The sequence below is a fragment of the Phoxinus phoxinus genome (assembly GCF_949152265.1).
Source record: "Phoxinus phoxinus genome assembly, chromosome: 7".
NCBI lineage: Eukaryota > Metazoa > Chordata > Actinopteri > Cypriniformes > Leuciscidae > Phoxinus > Phoxinus phoxinus.
The window spans coordinates 22,891,467-22,918,368 of record NC_136882.1 but is presented as its reverse complement, the minus strand read 5'-3'; the positions used below and the strand labels follow the sequence as shown (position 1 = coordinate 22,918,368).

The following is a 26,902-nucleotide window of genomic DNA, read 5'->3' as shown; positions in this document are numbered from 1 at the left end:
GAGTTCTGGAGATGATGGAGAGGCAAATGTCAGATGTGCATGAGGCATATGCATTGGCATTGTGACATCTGTTTTTTGGGGAGCTGCCAAATGATTCTAGAGACACGTTTTCCCCAAGAGGAGCTCAATAGATGTTAATTATCTCCTCCAGGGATAATGTCTCTCTCTGATCAGGTTATTATCAACCACTCGGTCTCGCAGGGCAGTTTGACTAACTCAAAGGAGTTGCTTTTGCATGGATATTGGACATACCCAAAACACTTAAGAATGTGTGCGAAACATGTTGCTAATGAATGAATGAATGAATGAGGCATTTATAGCCTATCGCACTTTACTATGTATTACACCTAAAGCAGTTTACAATCATATCGGGGTCTCTCCTCAACCACCACCAGTGTGCAGGATCCACTTGGATATTGTGACGGTAGCCACAGTACAACTCAGTGCGCTCAACACACAGCTTTGAGTTTATTAGGAGGCCATAATTGATAAGGGCAAACGGAGGGAATTTTGGCTTAGACACCACACCCCTAGTCTTTACGAGAAGTGCCATGGGATTTTTAATGACCACGGACAATCAGGACCTCGGTTTAACGTCTCATCCGAAGGACGGCTTTTTGACAGTATATTGTCCCCATCACTATACTGGGAAATAGGAGCCAGACCCTCAAAGACCACAGGATGAGCACCCCCTGCTGGCCTCACTAACACCTCTTCCAGCAGCAACCTAGTTTTCTCAGGAGTTCTCCCATCCAGGTACTGGCCAGGCTCAACTTAGCTTCAGTGGACAACCATGTCTTGGGCTACAGGGTGATATGGCTGTAGCACGCTGTGAAATTATAAAACAGTTACTCAATGTTACTCCATTTCTAAACTATGAAATTGAACTTTTTGCATTTAACAGACTCTTTTATCCAAAGTGACTACAATAGAGGCAAATATTCAGCCAGAAAAACTAAAACAGCAGTCACAAGATCAGCCTCAAAAACCTTATTTATTTACAGAACTTGAATCTTAACAACACAGTTGTTTTCAGTTACTGGTCAGTTTAGGTTATCATTAACTAAAGCTAAACTATTAAAAACATTTTTGTCAACTGAAATAAAGCACAACATAAATATTAGATGAAAACTATAAAATAAAAAAAGTCTAATTTTGCTTTGGCAACTAACTAAAATATACAAAAAATGATTTATATAAATAGAAGCTAATTAAAAATCTTTATACAAACTATAATAGTATATAAAGAGTAATAAAATAACACTTACAGATGCCATTGCAGAAATGCGCTGATCACACTTAGGAATGATTATCCATGCAAAATTATTGAGTAAAAGCAGTATTCGATTGATCATGTGATCTCAACAGGGCATCCTGGTTATAGTGGTTACAATTTACAGAGCTTCAGATATGAATGCTTCTCTGACCTATTGCATGCATTATGAACTCTTTCTCATTTTTGTTAGCACACAGCAACCTGTTGGGAGAATGTGATTTGTTGACTCCCACACTGTTATTCAAGGACATTTACATCAGCCTGACCAGGTGATTCAGTTCAACAGATCAGAAAGAGAAACAGTGAGATGAGATGCCGGACAAGCAGTCCACTTGAATTGATATATAACCTCTATGGTGGGCGTTCAGTCACTGGACTGCAGAACTCTCCAGCCGGAGCTTCAATCCCTTTTCCAGGTGTGTCGGGGACAAGAGACAATGACAGCAATGTTAGAAACACTAGAAAAATATGTTATATAGTAAGGATACATAATAATAATTAACAAATTTAGATTATCTGCTAATGTTAACAAAAAGCTGTTGTATTGCAACATGGTGGATTTTATTTTTTAAGTCTTTTATGCTCACTAAGGCTGAATTTATTTGATTTATTTGAAAAAAAGAAGAAAGTACTATGTTAGATTGAACTGTGAAGGGTCATAGCACTTACATACTGTTGTCTTACTGTTAGTTGAATTGCTTCTATTGTTCTCATTTTTAAGTTGCTTTGGATAAAAGCGTCTGCTAAATGAATAAATGTAAATGTAAAAGATCTAAAATATAGTAAAAACAGTCATATTGTGAGATGAATGTTTTATATTTCAATGTATTTTAAAATGTAATTTGTTCTTGTGATGGCATCTTTACTCATCTTCAATATCACATGATCCTTCAGAAATAATTATAATATGCTGATTTTCTGCCAAATAAACATTTATTATTATTATTATTATTATCAATGTTGACAACAGTTGTGCTGCTTAATATTTTGTGGAAAACGTGATACATTTATTTTTCAGGATTATTTTATGAATAGAAAGTTGAAAAGAATAGAATTTATTTGAAAAAGAAATATTTTGTAACATTGTCTTCTGTTATTTTTGATCAAATGCATCTTTGCTGAAGATAAAAAAGAAAATCTTACTAACCCCAAACCTTTTCAATTGAGGAGCATCAGTAAAATCTTACAATCAAAAAAGTGTTCAATGAGGTGAAATGCTGACATCTAGTGGTGTGATCACACACACCACAAATACAGCTATTCATTAAATACACGTCAGGCTGGACAGCCCTGAGAAAATGTCAAATTGCCAATATTACAATCAGTAACACAAAGCAAAATATATTTTTTTTAGATCCAGTGTTTGCTTAAACATTTATCAGTGGAACTCTTCACTTCTGTCTTTAAAACAGACTGAAATACGCATGACTATTTTCAGATCAGTTGAGTAATTGAGACACAGTACACATTTGAGAGCAGTCACTATACTTTATTTGAGGGGAGTAGTAGCATAAAATTTAATCTGTACATTATGTAACAATTACGTCTGATCAGGCCCTGAATGCGTTAAATACTCGAGAGTAAGGTGGACAAAAATGGCATGTCCAGCACAACAGTAATACAGCTGCTCGCACCTAAAATAGAGTTTTGGTAAAGTGGAGACATTCACTCAATGAGAAGAAACATTGTCACTGAAGTGTGTCTGAGAGAAAAGACAAAGAGAAGCTGCTGGTCGAATCCCAGGAGCAATTTTTGCAACGCTGCACCATGTTGTCAGTCGCGCTACACTGTTTGTTCAATCTTTTGAACGCTGTGAGTGGAAGTCTGAGGTAAAGGATTGATTCTTTTGTAGTGTTTTATCTGACCAGTTTTAAAAACAGAGAAAGCATCACTTCTCATTTATCCAGAAAAGAAGAATGACAGTTGGGCCATGATATAAATTAATAAAACTAAGATACAGATGTACAAAATTAACATTAAAATATTTAATAATAATAATAATAATATCAATAAAGGATTTCTTTCTTTGTGACATAAAAAAACCTCATGCTCTTTTCACAATCTTAAACAACATTCATATGTACATACGGTGCATTTTAAATTGAGTCTTCTACTAAACAGGGGGCTTTTTTTTCTTTTTTAGTTTGGCTTTTCATCTTATTCAACCTTCTTCCCAGATTCCCCAAATAAAACACCAAAAAACAGACAAGGGTACAGGACAGCACCTGGTGAAAACACTCTACAGGCCAGCAGCAGTCACTCAGGCTTAGTGAATCTTCTGTAGTGTTTACAGTCAAAAAGTCAAATTGCAAGAACCTCACAGGAGACGCTCTCAGACCAAGAGCACTCGTCCTCCTAACCCTAACCTGCAAAGAACTTTAGTTTGGGCTTATAACCACCTGGCCTTCAATTTTGCACCTACAGAGTCCAACAGAAGGCCTTTGAAAGATGGCATGGGCCCTTATTACTTTACCATTCTGACAGCAGTCAGATGAAGTACAACAGAATGAGCTGGCTGAGAATGCTACAGTAGAGAGATAGAAAGCTTTCATTGAAAGGGCTTGATTGCATACGGTTGTATGAACCTGAACATTGTCAAATGCATCACATGGGGTATCACGAAAGGTAATGAACCAAAATGGCAGAATTTGTTCAGACAAGCAACAGAAATCCGATTTTGTATCATACTCGAATCCGTTTAGATATTCGTAGTGTGAATGGGTGAAAAAAAAAAAAAAACGCAATGTTTACAAACCGGATTCGAACCACATCCACGTGTCTGAAAGTCTGAATGGTCAGATCAGATCTCAATAAATATTTTCACCATTCAGGATTTGACGCGATTAATATCAAAAGCCAAATGAACAAAGTCACTGAGCCACTGAATCATATGTCAGGTTTTTTTCAGACAGCCGAAATCTGAATTGGTGTCCGACTCAAATCAGTTTAGTTTGTAGTCTCAACGGGAAAAACAACCCCACATAAAAAAATTTTTTTACAAGCCTGATTCAAATCAGACCCGAATGTGGTTTGAAATTAGATTAAAATCAGTTAAATTGTGAACAGATTTCAGGCAGACTTTTCATCATCTGTGATGCAATGTGATAGTAATGAATGACTGATATTGGGACAGATATTGACTACACTGTCTGAACAAATGGATCAGATTTCTTGCAAAATGACAGTTGATTCTAAAAATTGGATTTGAAAATCAAAATGGATTTAAGTGCAGTGTGAACAAAGCCTAAGAGCAGCAGCAGAGAAGCTGTTCATTTGAAAGACTGTCGGCCAGTCGGCAGAGAGTTACTGCATGTGTTCGGTCCCCATTACAGCATATTATTATCTTAATACTCTCAGACAACCGGGCATCATAACATATGCATAGCATGTCGTAAGCTTGACGTCAACTTTAGTTCATGATGTACATTATGGTTTAAGCAATCAGCTAGGCGCTTATATTTTTACCACACTGGAAGTGGCCTGTGAGCTGTGAAACAGTCCCTGCTTAGGATGTTATTGCACATAATATGACCACACTAATAAGGTGTTATATATCAAGGGCCCTTGCATACATAATACAACAAGGGTAACCAGAATGGCACCAGAGGGCACAAAGCAAAGGGAAACGCTTCCTGAGACATACTGAGATACAGTTCTTGTAGAAGTGTGTAGAAGGTCGCCTGGCTGCTGATCTGAAACCAGTTTGACGTGACAGACAGTGATCACAGAAGACCAGGATTGGAGGATTCCAAATGAAAATGGAAATGAGTGATGCCCCGAAGACAGGAAATACTTCAGATTAACGAATAATGAAGGGGTTTCCATGACTGCTAAAGGGATCTCATGCACAAGCTCCATGTTATAACAAAGGTTTGAAAAACAAAGGGGAAAAAAAGAAAAAAGAAAAGAACACGAGGCATGCACATACGTCAATGTTGTGAGGACACCGCAAACCTATATTGGTAAGTGCTTCTGTATTATTTTCACAAAATTCATATTTTCAGGGATTTTTTTCTTCTCAACAGGTCTCGATAAAGGTCAAAACGGTCACAATGCTAAAAAAAAACAAAAACAAAAGTATCACATTTTAAACAGCAGGGCAACACAGAGAACGACTAAAAGAAAGAAGGCAGAACACTGGTTTATGAATGGCCATCGTTTCTTGGCATAATCTGTCATATAAAAAAAACTTTTCCCCGTATTTAAAAAGCTTCCGTGCCAAATGGAGGTCATCGAAAAGCCTCTTTTTTTTATATCATATAGTGTTACAAAACAAACGTATTATTAGGATGAGAAACTGAGGTATACCTTGTCGAGAGGTTGGTGGTTATCTGACAGAAACTCTGAAAGCTTTCAGAGAAAACACGTGTTGATTTGGGTTGTATCGTCACCCTTTCTGTTGATATCTGTACAGCAGCGTCACACTACACATTCAAAAAGCTGTTTCTTATTGGCATTACAATAGTCATTCATATGAACACATTAAATGTGTTTTTTTACATGGACGTTGCCCTTTTTTATACTGAAATGACACTAGCGCCGTGCGGCGGAGTCTCGTTTACTCCTTGAACGGGAAAGTTTCTTCTCCAAGCAGAGAAACGACAACAACGTTTTTGATGCCGGCTTATAATCTTCCGTCCTTGCCGGAGCGCCCCATGGTACTAGTTTATATATACACACACATACATTAACGTAGCTGGCTCCAGGTGTACCTGTATTAAACCCAGATTCGGCGCAAAATGTATAGTCTGCATTTGCTCCAGCCGAAAGTACAGGACAATCATCCAGCATGTCTGAAGCCGGCTGTCAAAACAGCTGTCGACCACCATTCCCGACGCGTGTTTTCTGTTCGGTCAGCCCGCAATTCACATGCTTATATCCTCTAGTCATAGACTGGACTCCTTAGGGGGATAGTCCACGTTGGTCACCATGGTTACGACGGTGACTATTTCCTCTGGGGCAGAGATGCTGGTCTGCCGCTGCATTTGGACCACACGTTCCTCGACACATCCCGCGGAGAGACGCGCCTCGGCCTCGTGGTCCCAACACTCCTCTATAGTCTCGCACAGCATGGCCAGACCCTGTGAGACAAATCAATGCGTTTTATATCAAGCATAATATTCACTCAATTAACATTTTTGGTGAGGTTTTAGGATTGACGTTATGTACCGGATGTTTCTGCCAGCACTCCCTGAGAGTGGGCCGAAGCTTTTTGTGGACCACCACCTCCTGCATGTCCTCTAGAGAGGGATGTTGGCCCACCTCCTCCTCAAACGGAAGCATGTACTCGTCAACTGGACCTTCAGAAAAAATGAACAAACATCTGCTCAGATCAGGAAGTCCAAACTTGGTTCAGGGAGCTACAAGGGGTACACAGAAAATGTGCAAGACAAAAACAAAAAGTGAATTTTTTAGGTATATGGACCTAAAACATCTGTTTGGTTTTGATTATTATCATCTCTATCGCGGTCACGCTCACGTGACATTGCAGTTCTTCATCATCATGAATGTTTATTAACTGCATGCATTTAAACTCCATATCAGTCTAAGCATCTGATGTGGTTTTCTGAGCGCACACATCCGAAGCACAAGCAGACAGATGGATGTCAGACGGCGCATCACGCAAGAATTAAACTGAGTTCTCTTTCACGTCTTATTGCGCTTAAACTGTCAAATACACACAAGGTTATGCCAAAAAACACAAAGTTCACATAACGCAGTCGGTTATGTCTGTGAACGTAAACAGCAAGTGAAGAAATCACATGTGTATATTAGATCTGTGTATTTTAGGCTGCGTTTACACTAGCACAAAAAATCCGGCATGGTGCAGCAGTGGTTTCATGGGGGGCGGAGTCACACATGGAAATGGGCTGGCAGATCGCAAGTCACACATGCACACGCGAGCACAGCAGGCTTCATTTTTAGGCTCTCCAACATTTTATTTCTCCATTTAATAAACAAACTATTCAGTCAGATAGGTATTTGTTGTGAAAGAAATGGTTACAATTCAAGCATTTTCAAGGATTTCAAGCACCCGTATGAACCCTGTTAATAGCACGGCCATTCAAAATCAGGGTCTATCATGTGCGTAGTAAAAAGATAATCGAAAATAATTTTGGGCGGGAATTAATGTAAACACAGATATCGGATACCAGTCCTGTCTATAGTTTTGTGATTTGTGCATTAAGACTTGCAGTGTAAATGCAGCCATAGTGATACTGTACAGTACCTACTGCTATGTATGCTGTTAATATGAATCAAACAACAAAAGAAAAACAGAAAATCACTCACTGCTCTTGATTGAATAACTTAGCTTAAAAAGAAGCTTTAATAAGAATGCATTTCTTACTTGAATGCTGCTGTTTAATGCTCTGGCGATAAGACAAACATTGCAGACTGTGTGCAGATCACTGAAGGCGGGGTCTATGCTAATAGAGCAGAGTTCATCCGCAATAGTGGGCGGGGCCTAACCATATGTGACGTCACTGCTAGAATCTGCAAACGGCTTATTCTGAGACACTGCTTATGATTTATGGGGATTTTTAAAAAAATGTGGGTGGACCATTTACCACAATACCGGCATACATTTATGTTTGGTTTTACTACATTTACAACATTATGTGTTTCGTCTCTGGTGAGACGAAAGTATTATAATATTAAATCAACATTCTTTTGTGTTATCCACAGAAACGCAAAATAAACAAAGGGAAGAGAAGCTTTGGAGAAGAGGAAGTTGAACAGAAAGACGTTTAACCACCTGATCTGCCATCACACACTATCATCCATTCAATCCCATCATGCACTGAACTCAATCTGGTGTCACAACAGTCTGCTTCACCGTCCACACCTAATCAATACTGTTCCATTAGACCAGACAGAGATAATCAATAATGGCGAGCATACTGCACATACAATGACAGGCTTATTCAGGAGCTCGAGTGGCAGTAAAACATACAGGAAATGTGTGTGTGTGTGTGTGTGTGTGTGTGTGTGGTGTGTGTGTGAGAGATCAGGGAGTGGTGCCAGACTGTTACAACTCTAATATCAATGAAATTTCTACTATACAAGTAAGGGATAATACACAGCTAGGTGTGCATTACAAGATTTTAATGGAGGCAAAGACCTGTCTGGAAGTGTAAAAATTATGGTTATTTTCGTCAGTTATGATTCGTTAAATCTAGCGTTTTGCACAGACACGGAGAGAAAATAATGCAGTAAGATCACATTTATTTGAATGAAATATAACATTTATTTGAAAGAACTATTATAGCAAGAGAAAGAGACTGCGTTTGTGAATTTCCTGTGTCTGTGCAACGTCTTTCTACTAATAGTGAAACTTTGAGTTTAATTACTTCTAAAACAGCGATGTTACCATAACCATACCACTTTGTTGCTGATTAAAATAATGCAGCGATTCAGTCGCAAAACTAACTTATTAATAAAAGTCACAGGCCAGTATTGACAACAAATTTCTGTGCACCTGAATGTTTCTGTGTGTGTGCTGCGATATCTCCAATCTCTGTTCGAGTGTGTTTGCATGCTTCAATGAAGGCAGCATGTTAATACAGAATGTGATTAAACTGTCTAGAACAACCTGTGCATTACATGGTTTGAATGCACACTTTCCTGCCAATAAGAATTGAGTATTCAAAAAGATTGGCATTCGTACCATCAGATGCAGTGCAGCGGGCCGCCAGCTCCCACAGCACCAGCCCGACGGCATACATGTCTATCCTGAGGAAAGAGTCTCGCTGGAAGTTGATGGCCCCCTCCAACACCTCCGGGGCCATGTAACGCCTGGTTCCCACCTGGAGCGCACAGAGAGACCACCTTCTGATTAGCACAACAATAAAAACGATACATGTAAATGCATATAGTCTGCCTTACAGCATAAGGGAATTATGGGCTAGGATGCAACTGCCAGAGCAAATTTTACTTTAAAGTATGTGAGAATGTTTGAATGATCTAGATGCTTAAACATACCCAGGGTGCGATTTGCCGGGGGGGATGCGTGGGATTTCCCCCTTTCTGGTCAATGTATCCCTGCCTCTGCTTAATTATTTGTATCCCCGGTGGGGATAAATTTACCCCCCCCTCAAAGTGATCAGTGCTACTACACTAACGGCGAGACGGATCACAAAACTTATCACGGATCCGTGGTTTTATTTTAAAATGATTACTCACTCACTCCTGAGCGTCTGGCGCGAGTGATTTCAATGTTAAGTCAATGTAAAGACGCGTTTACGCACGTCTAGAGGTCCTGCGGCGCGAATGAGACGTTTAGCGCGGCGCGGGGCTTATAGCCTCATTTGCGCGTCCAGTTCACGCAAATGAGGCGAATTGCTAACAGATAATGCATCTGTCTTTTCTATCATTTCACTGTAGCTCAGCATCACGATGTAAAGTTAACGTTATTGCATGATCACAGTTCTGTCTAGTGCTGGGCGGTTTGACCAAAAATGTATATCACGTTTTTTTCCAAAATTATGCCGGTTTTCCCTTTATGACGTTTTTTTTTTTCACGCATAATCAGGTGTTCAATGCATTTTCTACTGGTTAAGAGAGGAATTACTGCAGTAAATTGACTTAGGATGGTCTATTTTACTGTCATTAGTGAATATTGTAGAATAATTCCACACTAGTAATACAGGTTTGCATGGCCCCAGAAAATTATGCTGTTGTTTACAAATAAGAGCTAGTCATGATTCTAATGAAGTGAGGAATCAGAATGCAAAGACAATTGCAGTCAAAATACGGAACTTTTACTGTGCAAATTTCACAAAAATATTTTTTATGCAAATGTGATATACACATAAAAATAAACAAATCTTTTTATAAATAATTTATTTAAACTTCGTTTTTTCTTTATTTAAATTTCGTTTTTCTTTATTTAAATTTCGTTTTTCTTTATTTAAATTTCGTTTTTTCTTTATTTAAATGTCGTTTTTTCTTTATTTAAATGTCGTTTTTCTTAATTTAAATGTCGTTTTTCTTAATTTAAAATTCGTTTTTTCTTTATCTAAATTTCGTTTTTCTTAATTTTAAATTCGTTTTTTCTTTATTTAAAATTCGTTTTTTCTTTATCTACATTTCATTTTTCTTAATTTTAAATTAGTTTTTTCTTTATTTAAATTTCGTTTTCTTTATTTAAAATTCGTTTTTCTTTATTTAAATCTACCCTTTACTGTGTCAGTAATTTGTTAGTCAGAAAAATATTAGATTACCTTAAGTTAAAAGTATTGCTTAATTTAACAGACCTGTGTGTGTGCGTTTTATATCACTAGTGCAGTGTCCGTTCTCGGAGCATATAAGCCCTGCCCGCTTGAGGTGCGCCGCTTCCCGCTCGCGCTGTTCTGTAGTTTACTAAAAGTTGATTAATTCTGAATGTGTCTGAATTCTGAATGTTGCGTCTCGCGTGTCCATTTATATTGCACCAAATGCGACACTGCACTCCCTTGTAAAGTCAATTGGATGAACAGTTCTCGAAACCGTTTTTTTTTTTTTTCAAAAACAACAGCCCAGGCTCCTCTTTTTGGCACAAGTTCTTCTGTGTCATGTTCTACTAGTTCTGCAGCATCCATCTTCCCTGTAACGTATCACCAGAGCACTGCTGTGTTTACCCTCACCACGCCTCGCAACATTGTAAAGGGTCTGTCTGAAACAGTGTCGCGCAGCGTAAAGTTCTTTCCGAACGTTGTGTAATTAAATACATCGGTATGGCGGTATATAAAAAATTAATATCGTAACGAAAATATACACCGGTTTTCGGTATGAACCGGTATACCGCCCACCACTAGTTCTGTGGAAAGATTGTGGGGAAAGATAAGCTATTTGAGTAAACATATTGCGTTAGGCTACTTCATGAGTTAATAAGAAAAAAGATTTTACAATTCCTGCAAATGCAGTGATAAAGTTCATGTTGCATGATTTATTTTTATGAATAAAAATGTTTCAAAACATCCTCCCCTCTGTTTTTTCCACAAATCGCACCCTGAACATACCTATAATAAAATTATGTATATGTAGAGGGGGAACTAACTACACTTCGGTACCGGCAAGTCGCTACAATAAAAACAGTATTGCTACAAGTCCTTCTACAATCTTTTCTATTGTAATCTTTTCTTTTCTAATGATTTTCTATAGTTTTTAATTGTTCTATTTGTCATGATTTTATTACCACTTGTTTACTTGAATAATTTCTAGGAAAAACTTCAAGATGTGTTTACTTCATCGAGAAACACTCCTGCTAAATGCCATGTTATAATTGAATGTGTTATCATTTATATTAACATTTATATTATAATTTAACTTTTTACATAAAAGAGTGTGTTCAATGTTGTGGCATTGATAATGAAATTTCACTGTTCATTCGATATTGACTACTGACATTTTGGTCTATTCTGTCTATTATGTGGACAGCTGAGATGCAGCCTCTGATACACCTCCACAGAATCATATTCATATTTAAACACCCTTCACACAGCCAACCCTCGCACGAAGGGCGGCACTTCAATCAGCACCGGCTCCAACACTTACCTGCCCATGCGTGTCCCCAGCTGACTTCCCTGCCTCAAACTTCAGAGCCAGACCAAAATCAGCTATACAAGCCGTCAGGTTTGTCTTCAGCAGAATGTTCTTGCTCTTAATATCCCTGTGCATGTATAATACAAGTTTAAATATGTAAAAATTGCTTAAATTGATCACAAACAAAGATATTTTTAAGACTGCTTCAGCAGTTTGTGTCTATACAATGAAAGTCAATGGGGTCCAAAACAACACTGGACCTCATTGACTTTCACTTTATGGACAAAAAAAACACAGAGACCCAATTCAGAAAAATATTTGTGCAAGTAAGTCATACAGGTTTGAAACAACATGCGAGACAAGATTTAAACCAAATGTCCACCGTTCAATATATCTAAGAACGACAATGTTTTTTTCAGTTGTATATTTCTAACCTGTGTGCGATGGCCGGTTTGTGGCCATCTCTGTGTCCTGGGAAGTCTGAGTGCAAGTAAGCCAGTCCTCGAGCCATGGTCTGAGCGATGTGACACAGCTCGTTCCACGTCACCACGTTGGCCTTCAGGTAGTCTGTCAGGGAGCCCTGCACACAGACAGCAGAGACGTGTGGATCAATCATGGCTGTGCTTCAGCCTGCAGTATCAACAACTAAAACATTTTAACTCGCAATAAAAAGTATAAACTCAGCAATAACACAAAGACTGACTGCTGATAAAGTAACTCACTTTGAGCACTATTGTAGCACATATTGTCTAAAAAATATTGAATCATCTTTTTATGAAAATTATTTATTTTGTATAATTGGATCCTACCGGGATCCATTCATCAACATGACATATGAAAAACGTTTCCTTTGTAATGAATCTTTTGTCATTTCATTCTTTCTGCCCCTTAAGAACATCTCAAGCAGAAGACCTTCATAACAAAATCTTTTATAGACACAGTAAATTTACCACATCAATGGTGTTAAAAAAAATAGCCATGCAATGTGATGTACCGTATTAATTATCTTTCTCATTTATCACTCTTTTTTTGTCATGTTTATTTGAGTGTTCAGCTACTGGGATTGGTAATTTCAATAAGCAAAACTCAGGTCTTTAGTCTAAAGTTAAAAGTCTTAATAAAAATGTATACATCAAATAAATAAAAGACTTTAAATTTCATTAGCAACACTACAAAACAAGAATATAACGTAATCCCTGCTGATAATGATGGCAGAGAGATTTGTAAACTTTGAGAAACTAAAATATGGATCTAGAAATGTTCCTCCTTTTAAATGCAAGCCAATGCTGTCCAGCCCTCATTCAGTTTCAGACCTTTTCATGGTAAGCTGTGATGAGCCACAATTCAATGTCCAGGTTGCTCCCTCTCTTCTCGGCCCCGATGAAATGCAGAACGTTTTCATGCCTCATGCCAGGGAGATTGTAAATGTCATACTCATTCTGCCAAGACAGCTTGTCCTGAGAAAGACACAAAGTACACAGTTATTAAAGCATACTGGCATGATGGGCAAACCCCTAAACGCTGCTAACTAACCATCAAAACAATTGACATATCGAGTCTTAGCTGACATTCACAATCAACTCAGATTATTTAAGTAAGTAGTCATTTACAAGAGCAAATTATTACATGAGTGACTGATAGATGAAACATGATTTAAACTCTAAGCTGTAACTCTAAGAGAGAGACAGGTCCCGTTAGGTGTGTTTCAAGAAATATATATTTAATCTTTATATAATTTGTATATGTATTGTGATTTAATTAATGCATATTTAACTTTTCTATTGGAATATATTGTAAAAATGTATTTTTTTCCTGTGAATTTTCAGCAGTCCTTTCTTCAGTGTCACATCCTTCAGAAATCATTTGAATATGCCCAATTTTTCTTTTATTATTTGAAATAGAAATGCTTTGCAACAATGTAATGTTTGTGTGCTTCACAGGCTGACACATGGCTCAGCTCCACGTTTGGCTGTGTAATTGGTTAAGCAGGTTAGATTAACTCATCAGCTTTAGAAGCTGATTCCCTGGCCTTGGGTCCACGTGGTACCTGAATGGGGAATATCTTCACTGCCACATAGTCATTAAGCAGCTGAGCCTTCCACACACAGCCAAAGCGCCCTCTAGCTTTGATTTCCAACAACTGCAGTGGCTTCTGAACCAGGGTGGGAGACGGCGGCATGGGTCCAGGGTCCTATAAAGACAACAAATGAGGAAGTGTAAGCTATAGGGTTGGTTAAACAGACCATCTGTAGGTGTGATAACTGCTGTATACTTCATCACTATGGTGACCATCCTCAAACAGCATGTTTCACATCGACTCTCTAAATAACACTCTGGCTGTGCTGATTTCTAAACACCCTATGTAGGGTTATTAGAGTGACATCATTAACCACCAAGGTCATTTCAATAAGATGTGTGTACAGGGAAGGGCCGTTCAAAATGACCTTTACAGATGGACACTGTCCGGAATTCAGACCCTGAAATTAACCCATGACTCTTATCTAAAACATCATCTCCGTTTTGTTGATTACTGGTTCCACAGGTGAATTGTGATCCCCACTTTAAAAGGAGTTCAGGGTCGGTTCATGCTAGATTTTATTTTCTATTTTATGTACATGCAAACGCAAGAGAATGGGTACACAAGCACATGCAAAGAATTTGTCTTCACTAAACCCTGACCTGTGAATAAGCATAGAGAAAATCTGTATGAGAAATATAGGATCAAAACATCCAGATTGAACTCTTGGTTTAAAATCAAGCACGGAGGAAACTCTAATTTTGGTAGTTTCAGGTCATTTTTTACATACATTACCATCCGAACGTTTGGGGTCGGTTATATTTTTTTAAATGCTTTTGAAAGTAGTATCTTATGCTCATCAAAACTCACATTTTTTATACATACCGGTACTTTAAAAAATAGGTAATATTTTGAAAATGCTTTAAAAAACAATGAATTCCTCTTATGGTAAAAGCTAAACCTTTGATCAATTTACTGTGTCCTTCCTTAATAAAAGTATTACTTTCTTTCAAAAATAGATACAATCTTACCAACCCTGAACCTTTTAATGTTTGTGTAAGAGAAGTGAAGACCACAAGCTACAGTTCAGAAGAGAAACTGCATAAATTTAAAGTTCTAAAGCCAGTAATCACCAATACATTTTTAATCGAATCGTGAGATTCCAAAAGATTCCCACCCATACTATTGTGCCAGATACCATATATGAAATAACACATGCAAATAATAATACTAGCTGACTGTGGTGATGTGGTGGGGTAAAGGTGGACCCATGTCAAGCAGCTGAGCTGCATAAAGCTTTGACAGAAGGGGCTTATGGGAGTTGAAGTTCAGAGCTTGTTAAACATAATCCACAGCTTCTGTAAGTGGACCACAGATGTGATAATCAGCTGACCTAGTTTGTGGGTGCTGTGAAATGCACTGGCATGCCATTACACCTAGAAGGATTGAACCTTTCTGAATATGCCTTATGCAGGCAGAGACCATTTAGCAGTTCATCTAAATGCATGAGTGTGTGCTGTCTACACCCAACATGACCTTTTCTGACCAATTATTCTTTGTCAGCAAAACACAATAGGCTGTTTCCCGCTTATCAAATAAGCTAATCCCAGTTATTCAAGTGTATCAGTGTAGGAAAGCAATATAGATGGCATCTGTAGACACGAACCCAAACCCTGCCGCTGTGCTGGCTGAGCCTGCCATACTGCTCACCTAATTCCCAACAAATTTCACACTGAAAATATTTTACAAAATATAAATATAAAGACAATACATTTAAAAACAATAACAAAACATAACTGATTAAATAATGACATAAATATAATTTTACTGTAAGATATAATTTTTTTTTTAGCAATGATTATTTTCGCAATAACTTAAATGTTGCAATGCAAACATACAGCCTCAATATAAGCAACATTTTTTTTATATATACTAGGAATAAAAAAATTATCCAGGTACATTATTTACAGGTCATCAGAACTTTTCCACTGTCGGGCCAGTGCGAGCCAAGGCCGGGCTGGGCTAATAGCACCGACCCCAAAACCACGCTGCGTTTTCCACCGTCAGGCCAGAAGCTCCGCAGCGCTTCACTAAAACCCGCCCATAACACGCCTCTCTGGAAAAAACGTCACACAAACCCATCATTTCACCAACAAATGGACGTTTTATCAGAAAACGAATAAAAAAGAAATCACTGGAAACTAGCGAGATTGCAAAACGATCATGATAAAAGCGACAGTTTGTCTGCATTTTTGTTGTTGACTTAAAGATTTAAAACCCAAGCATCGATGTTTTACCACATTTTTACAATAATAAGCGATACGTTGATCATTAGGAATTAATTTGCCAAGATTGCACATTAGTCACACAGAAAATAAAGTGGTATTTACCGTTATCACAAAAGAAAGAGGACAAACGTACTTAGTCGCGTCTCTTTCTGTTTATTTGTAGTCACAGGACATGTTTACATCACATTCAGAAAGAATGATAATTTCTACAAATTTTCCACCAAAAATATGACCTGAGGAACTTTAGCACTCTCTCCAGTGACAGTCCCAATACAGTTATATTTTCAGTCAGAGAAAGAGAGGAAGCTCCTGAATAAAAGGAGTTGCTTTATGTTATGACATAACTGGAGCTAAATATGGATCAGAGAGTCCGGTATAAAGAGACGAGACGTGCTGCTGACAGATACACGATTGTGATAGCCTATATGATATGTCTTGATTTCTTCAAGCGTTTCTATTTACCATGTTTACTATGGTAATTGTTAGTGTGCATAGTCTTTTGCATCGCATATAAATATTTCTGTCTTATACGGTGATCAGAATCCACATCGGATCACAAACAGAAGTTATTTCAAACACTCGCTGCTGTCTGAAAGTTAAAATTTAAAATGCTAAAATTATTTTAAAAGACTTTAATGCTGATGTTAGCTGGTATATGAAATCATCCACGGCACTGCCGTCTCTCAGGCTAACTCCACCCCAGTTCAGGACCACTTCTCAAGCCCAAACTGGTCCGCTTTGGACCAAGGTTTTCGGCAGGCCAAAAAACCCTGACCATTGGCCCCGACGAGGGCCGATCAAGCCCCAGAAGTGACAGTGGCCCGTCAGTGGAAACACGGCTAGTGTTAGTCTTAAGTGCTTGGATAGGGAAAAACAGCTTTATTTGGCCTCCCTTAGAAACAAGTGATCAATAAGTAGGTAAGATGAAGAAAAGCTGTCCACAGAGCACCTGCTGAAATGTGGTTTGGAGTTCAGGCAAAAGTAGGACAAATGGAGAACAGGCATGTTTTTAAATGTGGCCTACATTTCCACCAACTGAACATGGAGGGGGGTGGAGGGGGGAGAAGGCACCGATTGTTCTGAACCGAGACTCCTTAGCATATGGATCTGGGTTGTTAACTAACTTTTTTCCAAGTCCTCAAGGAAACAAATGCCAAAGAAAAGTACATCACATGACTGTGGGTGGGAGGAGACGAGGTTAAAGAACAGAACATCCATCATGCAGAGAAGAAAACAAGAAACAGTCGAATACTTCTGAGATGGCAATGCTTTGCTTTTACACAAACCGAGAGAGCTGACAAGTAATGAGGGAGGATGGCGGTAAGGGAGGGACGTAACCCTCACCCTGACCTCACACACCTACACAGGTCAGGGTCATGTTTACTTTTCCATTTGCCCAAACGTCAGTCACTAAACAGACACCACTCATAAACATGATGACAATAGGTCTTATGGGAAATGTAAATCCCATGGGGCAGCAGACGTGGATGGAGGCAAAGGCTGACATTTTTAAAGCATTCCTTTTCCAAAATAGAGTAAAAGAAAGAACAACACAGGTAATTTAAGAGGGCTATCCGTCTACCCAGATGCCTGTGGCATATATAGTATTTCAGTGAGCAGGTTACTGGAGTTGTTTGTGTTGTTCAAAGTCTGAAAATAAAGAGACCAGTGGAAAAAGTCCAACGGACATTTCTTGTAAGGGTGAAGCATTCATACATGTATTAAGTCTCATAGTGACCACAGATGTCTTAAGTACCCTATAATTTGCACAACTGGTTTAAAAAAGATAACTTAAGCAATACGTTTTTAGATATATTTCTTTCTCATTTGCTTTCTTGTTTTATACATGTATTCTGTAAAATTCGATCAGTCAGTTTGTTGTTGCATTCAGCCCACAAGGACAGAGCTCACAGAAACACTTGCCTTCATTATTATAAGGTACATCACATTCTCATTACATTGAATTCAGATGTAGCTGATTGAACATTTTGATTGTTACATTTTTGGCGATGCATGTCTGAATAGTTTTAATAGATTAAATAAATCTGAAGCAAATAATGTTATTATTGCACTCAAAGCTTTAAGTATTGTAAATTTTCTGTGTGGAAAAAATAATTTGATTTCTTTAACAAAAAAGCCTCCCCATAAGGTCCATGACGGTTTACCAAGACTAAACTTTTTGAAGAAAGCAAGTGCATTTGGGGGGCTTTTTTTGATCTCTTGTGAATTACTTGTATAAATTATACAGTTGTTCATTTGGAAGACACATTAAGACCAAAGCAATACACAGCGGTTTGCTATAACAAATGGAAGCGTAGGCAGCACATACCGTATTCAATGTAATGCAAAATCCTTACAGAACTAAATAGACATCTAAGTGCCAGAGTGCATCTTATCAGTTCTGAAACAAGGATGGATAAAAGCATCAATGTGATGTTTTGTAATAAATCATCAGAATGGACTAAATCTGTGCAGCAATTGAGCAACGTTCTTGGACTGCCCAACATTACTGTTCAAGCACCCTCTGGGAATACAAAGTGATTAAAAAGTTTTAAAAGGGCAATATCTTATACTTTTGCAGTATTTTATTCCCCCCCCTGAAGTCCACTTATAATGTTAATCAAGGTTTCCTGGACCAAAAGTTAAATATTCAGGTCATAATTCAGTTTTTCCATTACATTTTAAACTTTCTGGCCCTAGGAATAAAACAGACTGCTTTTGCCGTTAGGGTGACATTGAACATGATTGCTGGAAAAACACAATATAATCAATATAATCAATATAATCACTATACTGCTGCATTTCTTGCTGAGAGGGGGGGGGGGGGGGGAAATCCAGTTTTACATAACACGACCCTTATAAAACTAGCAAGGCATTTTTAATAGTTTACCGTTTAGGATTTATTTAGCTCATGGACGAACATCTGTCATGAAGCACATTCACACAAATGTAAATAAAGCTCAGGACTCATTAGGGAATAATCTTGGTTCATTCCAGTTTTTAAGAGTTTTGCCTCTCTGGCAAAAACTACCACACAGATTGGCAAACGAGTGTTGCACAGGCCCACAGCTTCATATCCATTAAACTGATCAAACCACAGATTTTTCATGTGCAATTTGTGTGCTAAAAGAGAGAATGTCCAAGGAGTGACGCTGATGCAATATGACAGTTTGCTATGAATCTTTCAATATGACTGCAAATGTTTCATATGTTAAAGGGATAGTTCACTTTAAAATTAAATTAATTCTGTCATCATTTATTCACCCTCAAGTTGTTTCAAACCTGTATTAATTTATTTCTTCTGCTGAACACAAAGAAAGATATTTTGAAGAATGTCAGTAACCAAACAGTAGTCTGTACCCATTGACTTCCATAGTATTTTTTTTTCCTACTATGGAAGTCAATGGGTACAGACTACTGTTTGGTTACTGACATTCTTCAAAATATCTTTCTTTGTGTTCAGCAGAAGAAATAAATTAATACAGGTTTGAAACAACTTGAGGGTGAGTAAATGATGACAGAATTTTAATTTTAAAGTGAACTATCCCTTTAAGTACAATACAAACACTTTAAGCTGTTCCCCATTCCCACATTCATAACATTCATCTTTGCATACATTTGCTGCATGCTTGGAGACGTGCATTCATCAATCTCAGTATTGCCGTTTTACCATGCACCTAAATCAAGGGATCTCTGCCTGAATCCCTTAAATCAGAGGGGATTTCGTTTTTGTTATCCGTGCACTGAAATTCAGAACATCACAGATTGATGAGGCAATGTGCAGGGATAAACGCAAAATAAAACCAGTGGGATATTATAGGAAAATGTGCTAACGAAAACAAAGGGGTGCTTTTGATAGCAATGAAAAAAAGGTTTAAAATGAGGTTCCAACATAATCTTGAAAAAAAAAAAGATGAATGAATCAGGCTTCTCTTACCTCTATCATTATATGAAAGGCGTGCTAGTTGAGGAAGGAAAGAGGAAATCAAGCGTTAGTTTTAGTTTAACGTATATGAGATGGAAAGACGAGATGGGGAATTTCATGGTTTCTGGAAGAACGAGCAAATCTCTTTTACGATTTCAGTAAGAACTCTTACTTGCTGGCCAACACAATATATTTCTACAGGTTAACCCAATTTTGTCTGTCTAAAATATTTAAGATTTATGTCAAGCCAAAAGATAGGAACAAAGGATTTTATTATAGTCTAAAATCTAAAAAAGTAGTTTTTTTTTTTTTTTTAATACTTCTACTTTCTTTTGCTACATTAATGTGCAGAAACTAAAAGTAAACCATTCAGAGGTTGACTTGACCGAAAACGGGCCAACATAGCAACACTGACTGAATCAATGTCTTATGTTTGGGATGGGACAATCCGGGATTTTGTATTTCTGCAATTCAGTTTGGTGCAGCTTGTGCTGAAAAAAAGCACATATTTCATCTTTAAGATGAAAAAGGAATATACTGGTTCAGGCGTGGGCCTCAAGTAGATATTAAGTAGTAAAAATCTTGCCTTATGTAGAAGAATTTCTGGCTTGTGTGCAATTTTAACTTTATGTAAGTGAATATAACTGGAAAGAATGAGCCTTCTGCCCCAAGGACACCACTCAACAGTTGCTGCTCGCACCTGAGGCCAAATCTGCATGTTACAGCAACTGCCAGACTGAGATACTGAGAGACTAAAGCTAGGAAAGTTTCAGAATCTCAAAAAAGAAACCACCAAATATATAGTTTAAAGAAAATGGGGCATGAATCGTTGTTCAGGGAGTACAACAGATCTCCCTGCATTCTCATTCAGAGACTTAATACTGTACCATACTCTTCTCAAAACAACCAACACTTAGCACACATTTTTGTGCAGGAGTTTTTTTTGAAGCTTAAATAGAAAATCATAGAGAATATGGTGTTTTCAGAGCCATTATGCAACAGAAAGCACATCCTCCCTATCCATACCAAATAATAATTTTTAAAAAGCTGCGAAGAAATATATAAATGGCGGTTTAGATGAAGACAGAAGTGGAATCATAAAATATGATGTATTGCCATAAACAACACCAACATAAGTTTGTAGAACTGAGCATTGTAATTTGTAATGCACAAGAGCTAAAACCTGAATATAAAGAAATGTAACCAAGGCAATGAGTTGCACATGAATGCAGGAGCTGACCTCATGGCCCTAAACACTGCAAAATGCAGTTGCCTGAATCTCCGTTCTTTCCTGAAACAAGAAATTCCCTTCCTCACCATGAAGCCAAGCACTTAATGCGGTTAAAGCACACAGTGCTCTCTCTCTTGAGGGGCATGTTGGGTCTTGGGCCCTTGTAAGAAAACTGTTAAATAAGCGTCTCTCTGCCTTTTAAATGGTACAAGACTCTAAAGTGGAGGCTGGGGGCCAAATGTTTCAAACGAAGACATTATTTTTAACTACATGCTTTAAAATGGCCTGAGAATTGATGGAGGAATGTTTCAATCAGAGCTATTCAAAACAATGTTGATGACAACAACTGATAAGGGCATCATAAAATGATTCTCATTTGTGTTGATGCATACAGCATGCATTACATCCCATGTAAATACATACAGCAACCACCATCAGGCTACCATACAAATTTAAAGATGGACCCATTTTAATTTAAAGATTTACAGTGCATTTAGGAGTTTCAGAGTAGATGTTTTTTTAGAGATAATATCAGTAAGTGAATGAACTGACCAAGTTACAGGGAGACAAGAGAGTAGTCTTTAACCAAACATATAGTCAAAGTCAAAAATCTTGTGTTACTTATATTCACATATTTAAAACATTGTAAAGATTAAGCTCAAAGCTTCGTGTAAAAAGGAGGGATGCCCCGATCGATCGGCTGCAGATTCTGATTGGCAGATAATCACGTTCTATGACTCGATCGGTAGTTACTACAACCCGACCCCAATTTGATGTAAAAGGAAAAAGAAACTGAGTGTGTATGATTACCTGCGTCAGTCAATCTTCAGGTCAAGTCTTTCGTGAAAAAATCAATCAGCAATTTTAAGTGTATTAGTTGAATAAACGGTTTAATGACTCACTCATGGAGACAGTCCCTTGGCACCACCTACTGGCGTAACAACGTAACAGCACTGACTGACAGCCTGCAATTGTTCAGTTTTAAAGTCTTGTAGGCTTTTTAATAAGCCAAAGTATCCTAATATGGATAGTGTTTTGCGTAAGCTCGGTTTGTAAAGGCCTATTAAAATGTTCACTGTAAAATAAATATCAAGATCAGTATCGGCTGATCAAGATGACAAAAAAAAAGGTAGACGGATATCAGTATCGGCAGCAAAAATTCGAATCGGTGCATCCCAACTAGAAAGGGAGGTTGTAGCAGCAATATAATGTATCAATATCAAAATAAAGCACAAAGTTATCCATCAACAGAAACTGAGCAAACTTTTGAAGGTAATGGTTTCATCACTGAAGAATAAAGAGAATTTTCTGCACTAAAATGCGAAATTCAATGAAACAGATTTTCAAAGAAATTACATTTTTAAGCAATTCAAAACAAGCAGATTTCTTTGTGGCATTTTGCGAAATGTCAAACTTTCCATTACAAAATAATTTCTGGCAATCTCCCAACGTTTGTGACGCAGTAGAGTGACAGCTTGTTCTGGAGGAAATGATCGATCAAAACAAAAAGTAAGTTAATAACCTACCATTCAAAAATGTGGAGTAAGATGCATTTACTCACAAAGGCTGCATTTATTTCATCAAACATAAATTATCATTTAAATATTGTAAAATAATATTTCAAAATAAAATACCTGAATTTTATTTCATTTAAAATGTAATTTATTCATTTGTTTGATCAAAACTTTATTATGAGTTATGATGGCAAAGTTGAATTTTCAGCAACTATTCCTCAGTATCACATGATCCTTCAGAAATCATTCTAATATGCTCGGTATTTTCAGGTTTTGTTGATGAATAGAACATTTAAAAGAACAGCATTTATTTAAAATAGAAATCCTTTGTACCAAATGTAAAATGTTTAATGTGTCCTTTCTTTAAAAAACAACAACATATGACTGACCCAAAACCTTTAAACGGGAGAGTAAATAAATAAATCTGAAATAAATGTTATTTATTTAAGAAATTTTCTTTTTCAGCTGACATCACCAAGCCTTATTTTCAAACACGTTCCCAACCACCTGTCATATACAGACTGCTTTTCACAATCCAATTAAGAATTAAATTGCAACTATTTTAGTAGTTACAGAAAGGTTACGGTAAGAATATACAATTGTGGAAGTTGCACACACAGTTTTAAATTGACTAAGTGTTGTAATAGTCCCCGAAGACTTCTGCCTGCTGCATTAAGAACTAATAAAGCTTCCAACAAATCAAAAACAAGTTTGGGCTGACTATGATATTTGATATCAGCAGTGCTGTAGGGATTGTTTATCTGTCAGATCTGACCTACATAACACTGAAACTCAATCGGGAAATTCCAAATGCTCACCTGACTCAAAGGTAACCCTTTGTGCTACCATGCGGTCCCATATATCATCCCAGCACACGCTTGTAAATGCATCTATTCTGACCTGCCAAAGATGTCCTACAATGTTCAACAGTGAGGATTTTTTCCTACTGGCTCAGAGTAGTTCAGATTTTCACTTCACTGGCTGAATCTATAAAGCTCTATTGTGTAGTTCAGAAGTAGATGTGAATCTTAACACTAGTCACACACAGGGGGTAAAGGTCACCTGATTGCTCGTGTCTTGTGTTATGTCATTTTTGTTATCTTTTGTTTATTGTAAGAGAAGAGGGCATCGAAACACAACAGTGTCCTGACAGATCTCGCTTGATTTTAGCTGACAGTGTGTTTGAGCTTGAGCTAGTGTGACATTGAGCACATTAGATCCCTGAATTCACTGTCATTCACGTCAACAGGAAGTTCTGCCCAGGGGAAATAACAGCTCCCCAAAGCACAGTTTCTAGTGATATGAAGATGTCCTGATACACCGAAACTCAAGAGCTTCACTGATAAGAGCAGATGGATTTTACAACATTTTGTTGCATGTGATACATTTACATTAGCACACACACACGCACGCATGCACTCACGCTCTCATTTTACTAAAAGTTAATCAAAATACATGCATTATATACGAAAAGTATCAGGTTACCTGGGTAGGCACCAGGACAGGTGGATACGCCAGCTTGTGATGCCGATACATCCAGAAGGAGAGCAGGACAATGGCAGCGATGCCCATGATGGGCACGATGGAGTACAGGAGGGTGCTGAACAGTGGTGGCTTTTGGGTGAAGGGGTTGGATGTTGCTGGGGAGATAAAAAGAATGAGAGAAATCAGTACCAATCAATACTTTTTATGTACTTTTAATGTTCTCTACCATTTAAAAGTTTGGGGTCTGTAATTTAAAAAACAATGTTTTTCAAAGAAGTCTCTTATGCTATTCTATTTTCTATTTTATTATATTTTATATATATGTATACATAAAAAAAAAGACCTTACTGACCACAAACTTTTGAACAATAGTGTAATCTTCTGTGACCAAAATATTACTAACTAGGAAATTACTATAATTCACACATTCTGTCATGAGCTCCATTTACATTGAGTCCTTTAGCAGACGTTTTTGCCATTGTGACTTACGAATCAATCACAAAATTACAAAAATATGAAACATTAAAAATTCTCAAGACCCCTGTGTTTGATTCAATGTGCTCGTGTAAAAGCCTCCTTCCATACAAATACAGTTACACTTTATTTTAAGGTGACCTTGTTACAGTGTAATTAAACATTGAATTACTGAGTCATTTTAACTAACAACATATACTTACTATGGGGTTAGGATTATGTTTAGTTTAGGGCTAGATGCAGTGGGTTATGCAAAAATGACAGCTATTTACTATAGTAACTACATGTAACAAGGACACTGTAAAATAAAAGTGTGACCACTAGAGATGCTCCGATCAGGATTTGTGTAGCCGATACGGTGTTGTCATCACGATCGACCGATACAGATCCCGATCATTCAAGCTTTATATAAGTAATAATTAAGCTCTCTGCTGAATGTCATTGTTTTTTCCAAATAAGTAATACCACAGACATTATTTACAGCAATGCTATAGATTGTTCTATTAATTGAGAATAAAAATAAATAAGCACAACAAATATTAATTTTACAATGAGCATTTTAATAGGCCATTAAAAACAGGGCTTATGCAAAACTCTATCCATATGAGGATACTCTGGCTTATTATATAGCCTACAAGACTTCATGTCAAACTGAACATAATTACAACCCATAAGGTGTAATTAAACATTGCTCAATATGTGACTGAGGACAAAAACAAATAGAAACACTGCAAACTCCTAAATTAACAAAATGAGTAGTCTGATACAAAAATTATCAGGAATATTATTCAGCAATTGCTGAGTATTTGAGTCATTTCTTCTTAAGTCCTACTTAAGTAGGTAAGGCAGGATTCTCTTTATAAATTTGAGCATTTTGGGGAGAGAGTCTATTCCTCTTTATATCCAAAACATATGCAAGATGTACTGAATTGTTGCTCACCATCAACACTCGAGTGCTAAACTTCAAGCATGAGAAATACAACATGTACAAAAACTTTGCATAATCTTCACAAAAGTGATTTAGTTAAGAGCAATGAAAGACTGTTTGATTTACATGAATGGCAAAGACGGCAGCAGCTTTATTAGCCCGCTTTCACTTTAACACCGAATGCACTGTTTACGTTTACGAAGATACTCTGGTATTTTGACACACAAGTGTGTGTATTTGACTGTTCAAGCCCAGTAAGATAAGTACTCATATCGTCATATGCTGTATGAGCAGCAGCTTTATGTGCGTACGTTCCAGGTGTGTGCGCTCAGAACCAGTCTCTCAGACAGCGCGCGAACATATCAGATGAGCACTGTTTCTGCCTACTGCGTGCGAGCGGTGTCAAATCACTTCTTAAATCAAAAGGCTTAAAAATGCATTGTTTCTTGAGACCGCGTAATAACTGTGCCGCTAATGTCACCAATTTCCAATCAGTTGGTGGGATCGTCCTATTTTAGTGACTCCCGATCAAATCATAGAACGTGATTATCAACCGATACCGATCTGCGGCCGATCGATCAGAGCATCCTTAGTTACCATTTGCTTAGTGTATTTGCTCATGTATGCATATAGAGAGTCCACATTCTAAGCTATTATTATCATCATCAAATTAACGGGTTTATTGAGTGAACTGCTCCGCTGAAAGGCCTAAAATAAAATAGATAAATACAAATAAATAAATAATAATAAAAATGAAATAAGTAAATAAAATAAACAAAAAAAATCTGCATTTTCCTCCTTTTTAAAACATATATGCTCTTTGGAAACAGCTGAATACCACACTTCATTATTATTGGTTTAATAAGAGATATGAATGTGAAAAGGGATGATATCAGCATTACTAAGCAGAATCTCAGATTCTAATTCCCTCAAGAGGAACAGCACACGAACACAAGAAGACAGCTGTGAAGTCTAACATACACCTTCTATACGTTGCATTAGCGAGATTCACAGTGTGCGTTGAGAATCTCTCACTGCATACTTATCTTAAGTCCCGCACCTTTTGAACTTGCTAATTACAATTCTTACACGCCAGCCTTGTAATTCAAGGTTGGTTTGATTCCCTGAAGGCTACTGACAGATCCTGCCTTGTGCAAACAGTTTTATTTCCAATGCACATGCGTCTATGCAAATGCACATCACGAGTGTGCGCTTGAGGGAGAATAGAGTGTGTACTTAG

At 37.5% G+C, this 26,902-nt stretch overlaps 1 protein-coding gene across 2 annotated transcripts in view; it reads right to left on the bottom strand.

Moving 5' to 3' along the window:
• Positions 1–5,703: 5,703 nt before the first annotated feature.
• The window catches only part of acvr2aa (activin A receptor type 2Aa), a 51,916-nt gene continuing 30,717 nt past the window's right edge, over positions 5,704–26,902 (bottom strand). For both annotated transcript variants that reach the window (XM_079617564.1, XM_079617565.1), the window contains exons 4-11: positions 24,261–24,415; positions 13,848–13,991; positions 13,114–13,257; positions 12,235–12,380; positions 11,813–11,927; positions 8,946–9,084; positions 6,446–6,576; positions 5,704–6,357 (exon numbers count right to left, since the gene is read on the bottom strand). In XM_079617564.1, the coding sequence (XP_079473690.1) occupies positions 6,163–6,357; positions 6,446–6,576; positions 8,946–9,084; positions 11,813–11,927; positions 12,235–12,380; positions 13,114–13,257; positions 13,848–13,991; positions 24,261–24,415 (1,169 nt within the window). In that variant the 3' untranslated portion in view covers positions 5,704–6,162. The remainder of the gene's footprint in view (positions 6,358–6,445; positions 6,577–8,945; positions 9,085–11,812; positions 11,928–12,234; positions 12,381–13,113; positions 13,258–13,847; positions 13,992–24,260; positions 24,416–26,902) is intronic.